The following is a 17,614-nucleotide window of genomic DNA, read 5'->3' as shown; positions in this document are numbered from 1 at the left end:
ATAGGTGTTGGGGATGTTAAACAAGTTGTGTTGTGATTACATCACTTGTTCCACTTTGAACCATGAAGGGGGAGGGTGTGTGTGTGTGTGTGTGTGTATATGTGTGTGTTTTGAAGACTTATTAATGGAGTAACTAATGGTAATGAATTGGTATTGTAAACATAATCACTTTATTGTCTAATCAACAAAATATGTATTATCCTTATTCATGGATGAGTTTGGGTAGAAGGAAATCTAATAGGCTTGCTCGGCTGGGTTCACTCTATTGAGCGCCGGTCGCGCTCCCCGAGTTTGGGGCGTAACAGAAACCAGCAGGTTGAAGAGGCCACCTGGAAGGCCGAGGAATAAATGAAGAAGAAGTACCCTTATTTGTTTGAATAGCTATGTAATCGTTCTATGAAATTATTCCCTATGGATTACGTATCATTTTATACAACTTTTGGTAAGGGTGTTCCTTTTCTGGTAATATATTGCTTATGAGGCCACGGTTGGTATGGTTTTTGTCACGCCCCGAACCTAGGAGCGAGACAAGCACCCGGTGCCTCACCTAACCTGGCGTACCAAATTGCGACTAAGGGACTCTGAACATATAATGTCATACTTTGGCCATGGGGCCACCTTGCAAGACAATTTGCAAAGCAAAATATAAAACTGAATGGAAACTAGCGCTAACTAAACATCAATATAAAGCTAGGCCGACAAGGCCGTCATAGCTACTACAGCTGACAAACCATCAAATATACATACCAGGCCTACAAACCCAACATACTGCACTAACCAACAGGATATGTCTACAAGCCTCTACTGATAGATGTACTATGATCGGAACAGGGCCCCGACCTACCCATAACATATATACAGATATACATAAGATGTACACAACACTCTAGACCTGGTAACTCCGAAAGACATGGAGCTTACCGATCAGGCTGAACTCGGGAAACACCTACTGAGAAGATCTACTCGTCCGTCTATCTGAACCTGCATGCATGAAATGCAGCGTCCCCGGAAAAGGGACGTCAGTACGAAATAATGTACCGAGTATGTAAGGCAATAACATAACTGAAAATCGAAACTGAACTGATAATATAATAACTGGAAGTAACTGGGAGTCAAAGATGATCTGGAGATATACTTACCTGCTGATACTGACTCAACTCCTTCAATATAGTAAGTAAAATAATTGTACGGCCTTATAAGGCTCGGTATATATATAACTGCTCTGCCATAGTAGGCTCGCTCATAGGCGCTCGGCCATACTAGGCTATGTATCTCGGCCATGCTGGGCTCGCTCATAGGCGCTCGGCCACAGTAGGCTCGGTATATAACTTTCCATCTGATCAGAGGTTGCCCAATAGGGGCCTGCCCATCGATTATAGCTCGATGGTAATGAAAATACTGTAATACTGTATATATAGGCTTGCTGCTCTCTTGACTGGAAGAAGACAATACTAAAATTGAATATAGAGTCTCGATAAGGAATAATATTGTAACTTATGAGACTAGAATAGTGTGAATAAATTCATGAATATGAACTTCTCTTTTTGTCTCATTACTAACACATGTAGCTACGAGATCATGCCAAAATGAAGGAAGGCTTAGCCTTAACATACCTTATCACAATCTTTCCAATCACCAAGTTGAACTCACCTCTTCGCACCTTAATCTACAAGAATGATAATAATACTATCGTTAAGTTACGAAAGGTACAACTATCGCACAACGAACGACAAACCTATTTTGTATTAAAACGGGCAGCATCTCCCCTATAATCCTTACTTCCTCCAAATTCAAGATAACACCAACAATACAAGAACAGAACAATAACAACATATATACATCATTTTCCAGCCCTATATACACCATCAAATACTACAAAACAGCCCAACACACCCCAATCTCTTCGTACACAAAACGACCACCGTAGTAGTATCAAACGACCCGAAAATGTTATGACGAACGACCAGCCAACCACCCTACATTTATATGGTGTTTATAAACCCCCTTCCTCGTCCAAAACTCCACAAAATAGTAGTAAAACACGCAGCCCAACAGCAACACAAAACAGTCCACAAAACAGTCTGCTACAAGTGAATAACTCGAACTCACGGCTTCCGATCACCGTCCCGTGAGTTCTTACAAGTATAGAACGACTTACCATGAATTTACAGGAAGAAAAACTGGATGAAAGAGAGCAGTAAACTCACCTTATTTGTTGGATAACTCAGCTCCTATCTTGGTTCTTCAAACTCTAGGTTTTACCTCCAATTAGAACTTGAAAGGGAGAGAAAATCAATTAGGGTTTGTGGGAAATTTTTGGGAGGATTCTTTGCAGAGCTTATGTCTGGTTATTATGCTCTATTTTAAGTCTAATATATGAAGAAAATAGGCCCTTAAAAGGCCTCTTTGGACGACCCGAAATGGCCCATTTTTGGGCTTTCATTTAAGCAAGTAGGTGACACACCTACTTGTCACCTAGCAGCTTGCGCAGTATCGCAAAAATGCCCATATCTCATTACTCCGATGTCATATTGACAAACGGTTTAATGCATTGGAAAATAGACTCATAGATCTTTAATTTGATGGGTGGAACACCCCATAACTCTAAGTATATTGGGAGAAAATCGCAGTTACATTTGACCCAAAGTTTCAGTAAAACTTATGAATGTAACTTGTGATGACTTTCATCGACTTTTGTTCCACAACTCTCTTGACTTCAAAACATAACACACGGATGTCATACGACTAATATAAATCATAACATAATCTCCTTATCATGTTAAGCACCCTAGTCTCACCCCAAAGGTATATGTTATAACATTCCCAACTTGTCGACTTTCGACGAAACATTATTTTCTTCAATTGCTTTAGCTTCTGAACTGTCCAACCCTCTTTGTACTTGTTGTTCATGATCTTCAATATTTGTAACCTCAGAGGTAACATGATTAACTTACTTTATATACTTTTAAATATTATCTCATTTTTTTGTCCTACATTAGTTTGCTTACGACGCATTTTTACGTACGAAAATATAGGGTGTAACATCACTCCCCCCTTGGGAACATTCGTCCTCGAATGTTTACTCTTAGAGACTTTGGAAAATTTTGCCAAAGTATCCTTCGTACACTAGGTTAAAACCAACCTGCACGTAGCCAGAAACATACTATGCATGCCACATATGGCCAATCTTTATAAATAGCAGCAATTTGCCTCACCGACCGTAAATCATAAATATTGAAAGTGAAAAATAAAAGCTTACCTGATGACCTGCTAGCCTACATAGAGCTATGTTGTAGCGTCCCATCTCGAACCATATCTTCAGTTTGAAATAGGTGGGGGTATTTAGACTTCATTTTTTCCTCGGATTCCCACGTCATCTCTTCTACATTCTTGCTCGTCCATAAAACCTTTACGGAAGCTACCTCCTTATTTCGTAGATTGCGGATTTGTCGGTCTAGGATGGCAACTGGAATTTCCTCGTATGACAAGTCCTCTGTAATATGTACATCATCCGTGGGCACCACTCGGGTAGGATCGCCAATGCACTTCCGTAGCATAGATACGTGAAAAACCGGATGGACAGACTCCAATTCTGAGGGCAACTCTAACTCATAAGCTACTTGGCCCACTCTCCGAATGATCCTATAAGGCCCAATATACCGTGGGCTAAGCTTGCCTTTCTTGCCAAACCTCATCACGCCCTTCATAGGTGATACCTTTAAGAATACCCAGTCATTAATCCTGAACTCTAAGTCTCGTCGCCGCATGTCAGAATATGACTTCTGACGACTCTGAGCTGTCAACAGTCGCTCCCGGATGAGCTTTACTTTCTCTATGGCCTGTTGAACCAGGTCTGGCCCATATAACCCAGATTCCCCAACATCAAACCACCCTATAGGAGATCTGCACTTACGCCCATACAAAGCCTCGTACGGAGCCATCTGAATACTGGAGTGGTAACTGTTATTATATGCAAACTCGACAAGAGGTAGATGTTCATCCCAACTTCTTTTAAAATCCAACACACATACTCGTAACATATCCTCGAGCGTCTGAATTGTGCGCTCGGCTTGTCCATCAGTCTGTGGATGAAAAGCTGTGCTGAGATTCACCTGAGTCCCTAGACCTCTCTGAAATGACCTCCAAAAATGTGCTGTAAACTGAGCCCCACGGTCAGATATAATAGAAACTGGTACTCCGTGTAGCCGCACTATCTCCTTAATATATAACTTGGCATAATCTTCTGCTGTATATGTAGATTTGACCGGTAGGAAGTGAGCTGATTTCGTGAGCCTATCGACTATCACCCATATGGAATCGAACTTACGATTAGAACGAGGTAAACCCGTGATAAAGTCCATGTTTATCGCCTCCCATTTCCATGTCGGGATCTCTATAGTCTGCATTAGCCCTCCAGGCTTCTGGTGCTCTATCTTCACTTGCTGGCAACTAGTACATTGGGCGACAAACTCAGCAATGTTCTTCTTCATATCATTCCACCAGTACACATCCTTAATGTCATGATACATCTTCGTCGACCCAGGATGGATGGAATACCATGAATAATGTGCCTCTGACATAATCCTGTCTCGTAGCCCTGCTACATCTGGAACACACAAACGACCCCTATATCTGAGAACCCCATCTCCCTTTAGCTCTAACAGTGGCTTCTTCTGCTGCGGAACTCGCTCTCTCAGCTCGACCAACTCTGGGTCCTCGTACTGCCTTTCCTTGACTTCCGCTATGAGGGATGATTTTGTAGTGTTTTGGAGTACAACTCCACCATCCTCAGAATCTACTAACCGAACCCCCAACGAAGACAATTGATGAATCTCTCTAGCTAATTGTCTTTTCTTGGGCTCTACATGTGCTAAGCTACCCATAGATTGGCGACTTAAGGCATCTGCTACAACATTAGCTTTCCCTGGATGGTAGAGAATGTTAACATCGTAATCTTTCAATAACTCAAGCCATCACCTCTGTCGCAAATTCAACTCTTTCTGCTTGAAGATATATTGTAGGCTTTTATGATCAGTAAATACATCAACATGAACACCATATAAATAATGCTGCCATATCTTAAGTGCATGGACAATCGCAGCTAACTCGAGGTCATGGGTCGGATAATTCCTCTCGTGCTTCCTCAACTGCCTTGAAGCATACGCAATTACCTTCCCATGTTGCATCAGGACACATCCTAACCCAACACCTGATGCATCACAATACACGGCATAACCCTCTAGACCCTCTGGAAGTGTTAGAACTGGAGCTGAGGTCAACCTGTTCTTAAGCTCTTGGAAACTCCGCTCGCAAGCCTCTGTCCATTGAAACTTAGTTTCTTTCTGTGTCAACTTCGTCAATGGTGCCGAAAGGGAAGAAAAACCCTCTACGAACCTCCGATAGTATCCTGCTAAGCCTAGAAAGCTACGAACCTCTGTCGGAGTGGTAGGTCTAGGCCAAGATTTCACGGCCTCAATCTTCTGAGTGTCCACCTTTATCCCTTCATCTGATACAATATGCCCCAAGAATGCTACAGACTTCAACCAGAACTCACATTTAGAAAACTTAGCATACAACTTACGATCACGGAGGGTTTGGAGTACCGCTCGCAGGTGGTCCGCATGCTCATCCTCTGAACGGGAATAAACCAGAATATCATCAATAAATACTATCACGAACAGATCTAAAAATGGCCGGAATAGGCTATTCATCAAGTCCATAAATACAGCGGGTGCATTAGTCAACCCGAAGGACATGACAAGGAACTCGAAGTGGCCATATCGGGTCCTGAAGGCTGTCTTCGGAATATCTTTTTCCCGAACTCTGACCTGGTGGTACCCCGACCTCAAATCTATCTTTGAAAAGCATCTAGCCCCCTGCAACTGATCAAACAAGTCATCGATCCTTGGAAGTGGATACTTATTCTTAATAGTTACCTTGTTCAGCTGCCTATAATCGATACACATCCTCAGCGAGCCGTCTTTCTTCCGCACAAATAGTACTGGTGCACCCCAAGGTGAGGTACTGGGCCTGATGTAACCTTTCTCCAACAAATCTTTTAACTGCTCCTTCAACTCCTTCAATTCGCCAGGTGCCATTCTATACGGAGGGACGGATATTGGTTGAGTTCCTGGAAGCAAATCGATGCTAAAATCAATCTCTCGCTCTGGAGGAATACCTGGAAGCTCATCTGGAAACACATCTGCATACTCTTTGACTACGGGAATAGACTGAAGTGTAGGTATCTCAGCATCTGCATCTCTAACTCGCACAATATGATAAATGCACCCTTTTGCGATCATTTTCCTTGCCTTCAGATAGGAAATAAACCTACCTCTGGGTGTTGGTGTATTACCTACCCATTCAAGGACTAGCTCACCCAGAAAATAAAATCTGGCTGCCTTTGCTCGGCAATCAACTGTGGCATAGCAAGCTGCCAACCAGTCCATGCCCATGATAGCATCAAAATCCATCATCTCTAGCTCAACTAGGTCAGCTGAGGTCTGACGACTACAAATTGTCACCGTACAACCTCGGTAAACCCGTCTAGCAATAATCGATTCTCCGACCGGTGTAGATACCGCAAAAGGATCACTTAGTATTTCAGGCACTATACCAAACTTCCTCGCGACAAATGGGGTAATATATGATAAAGTAGATCCTGGGTCTATCAAAGCATAAGCATCGTGAGAGCAAATGGTTAATATACCTGTCACAACGTCTGGTGAAGACTCCTGGTCCTGTCGACCCGCTAAAGCATAGATACGGTTCTGATTACCACTTGAACTGGAACCTCTACCTCTGCCCCGACCTCTACCAGCCGAAGACTGAGACTCGCGCCCTGAAGGATGCACGGACATAGATGATCCTGTTGCTGAACTCGCTGGTTGTGCCATTCCCCCCGAATCTCTATTTGGGCAATCCCGCATCATATGCCCTGGACGCCCACATGTATAACAAGCATCAGAACCTGCTCGGCATTGGCCCAAGTGTCCTCTACCACAGATGTCACACCGTGGAGGAAATGACCATGTCTGCGCAGATCCTCGCTGTCGCTGCAAACCCGATGCCCGTGAGCTCTCACCTGGTCCTGACTGAGTATAGCGGTCATACCTGTAACCCTGTAACCGAGGTGGCGGAGGCCTAGGTGGCCGTCTGAAGTATTGGGTCCTATAACTTCCCTGAGATTGCTCCTGAGACCTAGGAAATCTCATCCTCTTACGTTGCCCTTGCTCAGCCCTCTTTGTACCATGCTGTCGACGCCTACCCCTTTCTATATTCTGGGCGAATGCCTGAATCCGAGAGATATCCATACTATCCTGCAATGCAGCGGTGGCACATGCCTCGGTTAACTCTGGGGCTAACCCTGCTATAAACCTGTGAATCCTGTCCCGCATAGTAGCAACTATGGATGGTGCATATCTAGCCAATGAGTCAAAACGGAGACTATACTCTCGAACACTCATATTACCCTGCTTGAGGGATAGAAACTGATCGACTCGAGCCTGTCGGATCTCCCGTGGTAAGTACTGGTCAAGGAAGGCATCTGAAAAATTCTCCCAAATAGCTGGAGGTGCATCACGTCTCCTGGACCTCTCCCATCCCTCGTACCAAAGGATGGCTATATCTCGGAGTCGAAAAGCTGCTAGCTCAACTGCCTCTTTCTCTGTGGCATGCATAACACGAAAGATCCTGTGAAGCTGATCTATGAAATCCTGCGGGTCCTCCCTCTGATCTGTCCCCGTGAATTCTGGGGGACTCAAAGCAAAAAACTCTCGGACCCTTGAACTCCCAGACCCCTCAAAAGTTCCTGCACTAGCTGATGCCCTAGCCTGTTGCTGGGTAGCTACCAACTGTGTCAACAAATGCACCGCACTCCTCAAGTCCTGATCTGATGGAAGTGGAGGGGGAACTGGATGTGCGGTTTCCCTAGGAATCTCCGTAGTTGGTGGAGGAGCCGGTAATGGCTGAGTAGGGGTCTCACCTTGAGCCTCAGACTGGGCCCCATCTACTGGGGGTACCCTGCTGGTCCCCTCACCTACTGCTGTATCTCTCCTCTGGCTAGCCGTAGTCTTCCTAGTCACCGTCATCTGTGCATGCAAACACCAACACATAAGTTTAATTCAAATTTCCTATAACTCAGTTCTATAGCACGATTTAGATTTCAAAGAAGGGTAACCAACTCCTAAATGCCCTGTAGTGCCCTGCTTATATAATGTGGTGCACAACACATCTATAAACAAGACTCTACTAGACACGGCTTGTAGACTCCCTAGGATAGAACTGCTCTGATACCAAGTTTGTCACGCCCCGAACCTAGGAGCGAGACAAGCACCCGGTGCCTCACCTAACCTGGCGTACCAAATTGCGACTAAGGGACTCTGAACATATAATGTCATACTTTGGCCATGGGGCCACCTTGCAAGACAATTTGCAAAGCAAAATATAAAACTGAATGGAAACTAGCGCTAACTAAACATCAATATAAAGCTAGGCCGACAAGGCCGTCATAGCTACTACAGCTGACAAACCATCAAATATACATACCAGGCCTACAAACCCAACATACTGCACTAACCAACAGGATATGTCTACAAGCCTCTACTGATAGATGTACTATGATCGGAACAGGGCCCCGACCTACCCATAACATATATACAGATATACATAAGATGTACACAACACTCTAGACCTGGTAACTCCGAAAGACATGGAGCTTACCGATCAGGCTGAACTCGGGAAACACCTACTGAGGAGATCTACTCGTCCGTCTATCTGAACCTGCATGCATGAAATGCAGCGTCCCCGGAAAAGGGACGTCAGTACGAAATAATGTACCGAGTATGTAAGGCAATAACATAACTGAAAATCGAAACTGAACTGATAATATAATAACTGGAAGTAACTGGGAGTCAAAGATGATCTGGAGATATACTTACTTGCTGATACTGACTCAACTCCTTCAATATAGTAAGTAAAATAATTGTACGGCCTTATAAGGCTCGGTATATATATAACTGCTCTGCCATAGTAGGCTCGCTCATAGGCACTCGGCCATACTAGGCTATGTGTCTCGGCCATGCTGGGCTCGCTCATAGGCGCTCAGCCACAGTAGGCTCGGTATATAACTTTCCATCTGATCAGAGGTTGCCCAATAGGGGCCTGCCCATCGATTATAGCTCGATGGTAATGAAAATACTGTAATACTGTATATATAGGCTTGCTGCTCTCTTGATTGGAAGAAGACAATACTAAAATTGAATATAGAGTCTCGATAAGGAATAATATTGTAACTTATGAGACTAGAATAGTGTGAATAAATTCATGAATATGAACTTCTCTTTTTGTCTCATTACTAACACATGTAGCTACGAGATCATGCCAAAATGAAGGAAGGCTTAGCCTTAACATACCTTATCACAATCTTTCCAATCACCAAGTTGAACTCACCTCTTCGCACCTTAATCTACAAGAATGATAATAATACTATCGTTAAGTTACGAAAGGTACAACTATCGCACAACGAACGACAAACCTATTTTGTATTAAAACGGGCAGCATCTCCCCTATAATCCTTACTTCCTCCAAATTCAAGATAACACCAACAATACAAGAACAGAACAATAACAACATATATACATCATTTTCCAGCCCTATATACACCATCAAATACTACAAAACAGCCCAACACACCCCAATCTCTTCGTACACAAAACGACCACCGTAGTAGTGTCAAACGACCCGAAAATGTTATGACGAACGACCAGCCAACCACCCTACATTTATATGGTGTTTATAAACCCCCTTCCTCCTCCAAAACTCCACAAAATAGTAGTAAAACACGCAGCCCAACAGCAACACAAAACAGTCCACAAAACAGTCCGCTACAAGTGAATAACTCGAACTCACGGCTTCCGATCACCGTCCCGTGAGTTCTTACAAGTATAGAACGACTTACCATGAATTTACAGAAGAAAAACTGGATGAAAGAGAGCAGTAAACTCACCTTATTTGTTGGATAACTCAGCTCCTATCTTGGTTCTTCAAACTCTAGGTTTTACCTCCAATTAGAACTTGAAAGGGAGAGAAAATCAATTAGGGTTTGTGGGAAATTTTTGGGAGGATTCTTTGCAGAGCTTATGTCTGGTTATTATGCTCTATTTTAAGTCTAATATATGAAGAAAATAGGCCCTTAAAAGGCCTCTTTGGACGACCCGAAATGGCCCATTTTTGGGCTTTCATTTAAGCAAGTAGGTGACACACCTACTTGTCACCTAGCAGCTTGCGCAGTATCGCAAAAATGCCCATATCTCATTACTCCGATGTCATATTGACAAACGGTTTAATGCATTGGAAAATAGACTCATAGATCTTTAATTTGATGGGTGGAACACCCCATAACTCTAAGTATATTGGGAGAAAATCGCAGTTACATTTGACCCAAAGTTTCAGTAAAACTTATGAATGTAACTTGTGATGACTTTCATCGACTTTTGTTCCACAACTCTCTTGACTTCAAAACATAACACACGGATGTCATACGACTAATATAAATCATAACATAATCTCCTTATCATGTTAAGCACCCTAGTCTCACCCCAAAGGTATATGTTATAACATTCCCAACTTGTCGACTTTCGACGAAACATTATTTTCTTCAATTGCTTTAGCTTCTGAACTGTCCAACCCTCTTTGTACTTGTTGTTCATGATCTTCAATATTTGTAACCTCAGAGGTAACATGATTAACTTACTTTATATACTTTTAAATATTATCTCATTTTTGGTCCTACATTAGTTTGCTTACGACGCATTTTTACGTACGAAAATATAGGGTGTAACAGTTTTTATGTTATATTTCGTCATCGGATTATGTATATGTTGTTAGGATTGGTTTCTAGGATTCTCTGGCAGGTGGATAGGCCCAATTACAGGGGAGACTCTGCCAAAATTTCTGAAAAGTTTAGGACTTAGTCAAATTGGGGACTCATGATGTGCGAAAGGAGAAATGAATTATGTTGAATGTTCTGGGCGGACTCTACTCCTCATTCAAGGACGAATGATCCTACGTGTGGGAGAATGTAAGGCCCCATAAAATTTTACAAAGGAATTTTAGGTTTCGTGGTGCCGAGGTAGACTTATGCGTTGAGGATTTTAGAAGTGGCTCGGACCTTTTGGGTTGAAAAGTGCATTGGGGGAGTTGAATAAATTTTTTAGAAGTGTAGGGCATTTCTGCGGTCTATTATGCGGTCGCAGAACTGCTCTGCGGACCGCATATCGGTCGCAAAACTGGTTTGCGGATCACATATCGGTCGTAGACTGAAGCAGTAAGATGGGAAAAAATTTCGGACCATTATGCGGCTGCATAATCATTTTGCGAGCCGCATAACCCATCGCAGAACCTGCATAAAATTTTCCAGAGGTAAGTTCTGCGGCATATTATGCGACCACATAACAGGTCTGCAGACCGCATACCGATTGCAGAGTGGGGCAGTATTGCCCAGTTCCAGAGGCCCAATATATGGCCCATTTTGCAGACCGCATAAGCATTATGCGGTCGCATTTGCGACCGCAGACATGTGATGGGCTCTATTTTTTAATTTTTATAACCCGACCCCATTTTGATAAATAGCCTTTGGGGCTCGTTTTGAAGGCAAAAATCTGATATATTTAGAGAGAAGTGAGTGTTCTAGAGAGAGGAAGAAGCTCAAGTGCTTTGTTCATCAAGATCTTGTCCAAGCTTTGAAATCCAACAAGAAAATCTCACAAGATCTTCACTCAAGAAGTAAGGTTCTAGCCCTAGTCTTTAATTTCAAGTTTGGGGTAAAAAATGGGTGATTGGGAGTATGATTCTTGGGTGTGAGAGTATTATGTATACATGCATGTACCAATAAGGTTTGTGGAAAGATTGTTGAACCCTAATGGGTAAATATTGGGTTGTGAAGTGAAGGAAATCTTGTGGAAGAACCTTGTAACCAATTTGCACATCTAGTGTTTGATAAAATGCTCAAATGAGCTAAAACCATGAATCTCTCCCTAATTATGGTTCAATTTTATTATATCTCTAGTTGGATGGAATTGCTAGAAGTGTTGGGACGTTGTGGTAATTTAAGGGAAGCTCAAACAAGGTATGTTGGTTAAACTCCTCTCTTAGAATTGAATCCCACGGTATTCATGTAATTTATGTAAGTCTCGGGTTGTTCATTATAAAATTGGCTATTCCGAATAAGATTGTGTTGAAAGATATATGTTCAATATGTATCCCAAATGCTTTTATCATGTTATGTTATCATTTGAGAATGTGTTCAAAGTATGGGTTGTGCATTAAAAATGTTTCGACTTCAAGTCAAGTTCAAACGAAGGCTATTATGCCAAATTTTGTTAAAAATCTCTATGTGCCTAAGAATCTTAATTGCTCACATGTGTACTAAAAACCTTGATTTGAAATGCCTTGTTGTTGATGATGATGACGATGTTTGAAAGTAAAAAAGGTGAGCATGAAATACTAAATACAGCCGACGTGCCAAGTATGATTTTATAATTGTGGCCACTAGTGCCAATAAAATGAAAAGATGTGAAAGAAGTATAAAACGAGATGATTGGTAGAAAAGGATGATGTTGATTCACATATCATTGTGGTGAGATGGCCTAGCCGATCGGGTCGTGATCGGATGCCATACCGCACACATGGTGGTGATAGTGCTGGAAATTATAATTGATATTGTGATTGTGGTTGATGTCTCGGATGATATGGCCTAGCCGATCGGGTCGTGATCAAACTCCGTGCTAAAAGTACGGTGGTATTATGAATGTTAGCATATTGGTACTAAAGATCTCTGAACTTAAATTATGGAAATTTATTTAAACACTGTCTTGGTCCTAACTTGAGGTTTAATGTTGTTTGAGACTTCCACTGATATTATGATTGTCCTTGCTTGTATTATTAATCATTCTATTGAGAGGGTATTTTGTCATTCATACTAGTACTATTCCATATGTACTAACGTCCCTTTTGCCAAGGGCGCTGCATCTTCAATGGATCCAGGTGGTTCCACATCAGGAGACATTCATTAGTGATAGCGGTACACCCTCTTCCCTGCTGAGTTGGTGAGCCCCACTTCATTTCGGGATCATGTATCTTTTGTTCCTCGTGTATGGTGTTTCCGGTATAGCCAGGGCTTTATTGCCGGCACTATCATAGTACTCTTTCGTATCTATTAGAGGCTCCGTAGACATAGTGTGGGTTGTATATTAGTGTTGGGGAAGTCAAACAAGTTATGTTGTGTTTGAATTACTTGTTCCACTTCAGACCATGAAAATGTGTGTAATTTGAGACTTGAAAATTAAGTAACTAATAGTAATGAATTGTTATTGTATACATGATCTCTTTATTATCTAATTAGCGAAAATATGTATTATCTTTATTCATAAGTGAGTTTGGGTAGAAAGTATCTAATATGCTTGCTTGAACGGGTTCACTCGGTTGAGCACCGGTAGAGCTCCCCGAGTTCGGGGCGTGACACTAGGGCTCATGTCTCATCGAGGAACATTTGAAGTAATTTTTCAGATCCACCTAGGGACGATACTATACTTCAATAACTGCATTTCATGTCATCCCAACGTGATTCATCTTATGAGGATATTCTAATCCCGTGCAATTCATGAAATCCCTTTTCTTTAAATCATTACTCAATCAAAGGCCTAAATGTCATCCTCTTATCAATCATAATTACATCCTTATTCTTCTACCATGGCATCATTTCATCTCTTCTAATTGCACCTAGTCTTTAGACTCCTCTGAGTTCATTCAGGATGTACCGAGCTTTCTTGTTTAATCTCGAGGACTTACCTATTCTCGTCACCTTCTTACTCACCTTTTCTTATCCTTACTCCTATCTACCTAAAACATTGTCGCTCTATGATACTTTAGCTTGCGACCTACACATGTTTGTTTATACAACTCGTAACATTCCTTTAACTTGCTAGCACCATAGATTTCCTTTCATGTCTTCTCAGTTGTCTTTAAAGATAAGCAATTACTTTTCCTAGTCATTCTACCACTTGCTGCATGGATGCTTGGATTATCTTAGTGCCCACAAATACTGGAAATTCCTGTAACTCAAATGATCTCAAATATCACTTTTGATTTTTACTTCTCGTTCATTAGCCACGATAGGTTCCACTTTTTTATGGAGTGCACACAATGTTGTAGCAAGACTATTGTTACAAGATCATTTCCTCTTTAGGTCACTATGCTTAGGTTGAAGCCTTCTTCCTTATTTCCTAAGCTAGTCTTTCGTTGTAGTACGTAGGGGAGACCGTCTGGATCTTGTAAAGATGCGAGCTTATTAAATCATATAACCGACGGAATTTTTGATGTTCTTGCTCGCCTATAATTATCACTAGATACTTACCTCTGCGCCCTTGTGCTCGTAGGGTTGCTTCTAAACTAAAATTTTTGACTGTCTTCCCAGTAGCACTCTCTTTTATTTCCATAACACTTATACAGTACCTTTCATTATCCAACTCTTATCTAAATATTTCTCAAGGATTACGGCGTCATATCTGCGAGATTGAATTCACTATGTTGGGGTTCACTACGTTTATCTTGCACAATCTGCTGATTTGTTTGTATCCTCTTGTCTAGCCATAACTAGGCTCTTCCTGAATCAGCTACTAACTACTCGTTAGTCCATTATCATATCTATATTCTGCATAATCTCTCTTGGGATATGTCCTTTGTCTTAACTTACCTCTCGCACTGGCTCCTTACGTATCAAGTGAATTCACACTTATTTATCAATAATATCTGGTGCGGGAACCCTTATTGCCTCTTCCCGGCGTGCTTGCATAATGTTTTGGAGTTGTACCATATTTGTAGGGTTTGAATAAATGCAATCTCATTCCTTTCTCCTTTTAACTAAATTCTTCCTTTTCTAATCCATAGTTACTTGAACCACTTAAATCCGACTTAATACCACATCACACCATGTTCCCCCCTTATTGGGAGTAAAAATTTTAGTGCTATGATGATCTACCTATAGATGTTTTACCTCTTCATCTATGGAATTTTTTCACGTCATCACTGACCCTTATTCGCCTTACGGTAACCCTTATATATCAGGGATAACTGAATTTTTTATACAGAAGAGTAACACCTAGTGTAACTGGCACACTTAGTCCTTTAAGCTTAACTTTGCTCACAGTGCTTGCTTTAGGAAAGCGTCTTTCTGAATGAACTTAAAAGGTTATTCTTTTATTGTCCAATCTATTATTGTCGAAACGCTATCTACGAAATTTTCAGGATGTCAACTATTATCGAATCCTCTGGTCTCTAAATTTATCTGATTTTCTAGCCCATGCTGATTTTTATTACTCCAAGGGTCTACTTAGCCTATTGGTAATTGCGTTGGAATCACCAACTCATTTCTCGAAATGAGGATATAACTTTATAGCTTATACTCTTTTATAGTCTCAAGGCCTGTCCCTTTTTGTCTTTTCCTTCACTTAACTATAGACTCCGCATCTTGTCATATTTTGATTTACCGTTATCATCCATTTATCGCATCCTCCTCATAATACTTCATTTACTCTCTTCTTATTCTCCTGCTAATATCTCCGTCTATTACCTTATTTTGAAAACATCAACAAAACGTTCTTTCACTTTTAGCTCCCCTTGCTTCATCTCACTGGCTCTTCGGGACGCCTAACTTTCACTCTTTTATTTTACTAGGGGCGGGAGTCATACTAAGGTAAATATTTATCCCTTCTAGGATTCTAGTGCCAATGTTTTAGGTGGTGGCCAATCTACAATGGCATGAATCTTTTGTTGGTTCATTATGATCCGTTATTCCTCAGTGACATGTCTGAGGAAGTCAATTTGTTTCTGAGCAAAGGAGCACTTAGATAGCTTTGCATATAATTCGTGTTCCCGCAATCGGGCTAGGACCTTCTGCAAGTGCTCCAGGTGTCCTTCCATGGTCTGGCTATATACCACAATGTCATCCAAGTAGACCACGACGAATTCATCAATGTATTCTCGGAAGACTTGGTTCATCAGGGTGCAAAATGTGGCTGGCGCCTTAGTCAAGCCAAATGGCATAACCAGGAAGTCGTACGACCCATATCTTGTCACGTAGGTCGCCTTGTGTTCATCACCCTCTGCAATCCGAACTTCCCAATAACCTGTCCTCAGGTCTATTTTGGTGAACACCGGCGCACCACCCTGTCTATCAAACAAGTCTTCCATTAGCGTAATAGGGTACTTGTTCTTCATGGTGATTGTGTTTAGAGCCCGATAATCCACGCAGAGTCGTAGACTGCCATCATGTTTCTTTTGGAATAGCACAGGGGACCCATATGGGGACTTGGAGGGTACGATGATCCCTGTGTCTAGCATTTCCGTCAATTGTCTCCGATGTTCGGGCTGTGACATTCTGTACGGCGCCCGGGTAGGTGGCTTCGCACCCGGCACCAACTCAATTTCATGGTCCACAGTTCGCCTAGGTAGGAGATGCTTTGGCATGTCTTGTGGCATAATGTCTTCAAATTCCAGTAGCAGCTCCTTCACGGGCGCAGGAATGGGACCCGAGGAGCGTTCTATATCTTCAATGCAAAGGGTAGCCAGGAACGTAGGTTCATGTCTTCTAACCCCCTTCTTCAGCTGCAAGGCCGAGATGTTCTCAGCGGCCATGTTCATGGGCATGCATGGGATAATGCAGGGCTTGGCCCCATTTGCTCCCATCATCAATAGGATGTCTGCATATGGTATGGGTATGGTGTTGGCTTGCCTCAGGAATTCCATCCCCACTATCAACTCGAAGTCATCTATGATCACCACGTGCAGGTTGAATTTTCCTTCATAAGGGCTAAGCTTCACTGGTACTTCTTTGGCTATTCCACCCACTGGCTGAGGAGGTGAGTTGATAGCCTTGACATGACCTTTTCCCTTTCCTACAACAAGGCCAAGGCGCTCCACTAAGTCGAGGCTAAGTAGTTGTGGGTAGCACCCGGGTCTATCATGGCCCGAATGGGCTTGCCATTTACCTTCATGTCAACAAACATTAAGGTCCTCTCTTCCTTAAGAGGAGTCCTCTCGTTTGACTTCTTTTTCCCTTTTTTGGTGATTGGGCAGGGGTCCTTCTTCTTATGGATACCAGCACTGGTTCCCGCTAAGGACTCAGAAATAGAGCCAACAATTGCATTGAATGCACCTACTGGTTCAGTTAGGTCTGCATCATCTGCATCGTCATCTGTCCCCTCATCAAAAGCTTAATGGGTGTTTATCTGTGCATGCGGGCATTCATTATTCCAATGTGGTCCGCCGCAATGACGACATCCTGAGGGGGGTTTCCTCCCCTAATCGTAGTTGTTAGATGCAGTGCTAGTACTACCTGAGGAGGGAGCCTTAGATTTGGTTGCACTCCGGTCTCCTCCACAGACTAGGGCCACCAGTGTTCGGCTGGCCCCCTTTGTATCCTTCTCGGACAGGCTATTGAGGCCTGTCCTTCCGGCCTTCCACTTAATAATCCCCAAGGCACTCTACTGCTTGGATCGCCTTAGGTAACGTGTCTACCCTTTGTCTTTGCAGCTCCATGCGGGCATAAGGTTTCAAC

At 42.4% G+C, this 17,614-nt stretch overlaps 1 protein-coding gene across 1 annotated transcript in view; it reads right to left on the bottom strand.

Annotated features, from left to right (window-relative positions):
• LOC138895831 (uncharacterized) overlaps nt 1–7,313 on the bottom strand; it is a 52,277-nt gene extending 44,964 nt beyond the window's left edge. Inside the window, exons 1-5 of the mRNA XM_070180568.1 lie at nt 7,085–7,313; nt 6,360–6,433; nt 5,246–5,948; nt 4,816–4,924; nt 3,677–4,005 (exon numbers count right to left, since the gene is read on the bottom strand). Of these exons, the coding sequence (XP_070036669.1) occupies nt 3,677–4,005; nt 4,816–4,924; nt 5,246–5,948; nt 6,360–6,433; nt 7,085–7,313 (1,444 nt within the window). The remainder of the gene's footprint in view (nt 1–3,676; nt 4,006–4,815; nt 4,925–5,245; nt 5,949–6,359; nt 6,434–7,084) is intronic.
• Between the last annotated feature and the right edge of the window lie 10,301 nt (nt 7,314–17,614).

The sequence above is a fragment of the Nicotiana tomentosiformis genome, chromosome 7 (assembly GCF_000390325.3).
Source record: "Nicotiana tomentosiformis chromosome 7, ASM39032v3, whole genome shotgun sequence".
Classification (NCBI taxonomy): Eukaryota; Viridiplantae; Streptophyta; class Magnoliopsida; order Solanales; family Solanaceae; genus Nicotiana; species Nicotiana tomentosiformis.
This window is presented reverse-complemented; position numbering and strand designations above follow the sequence as displayed.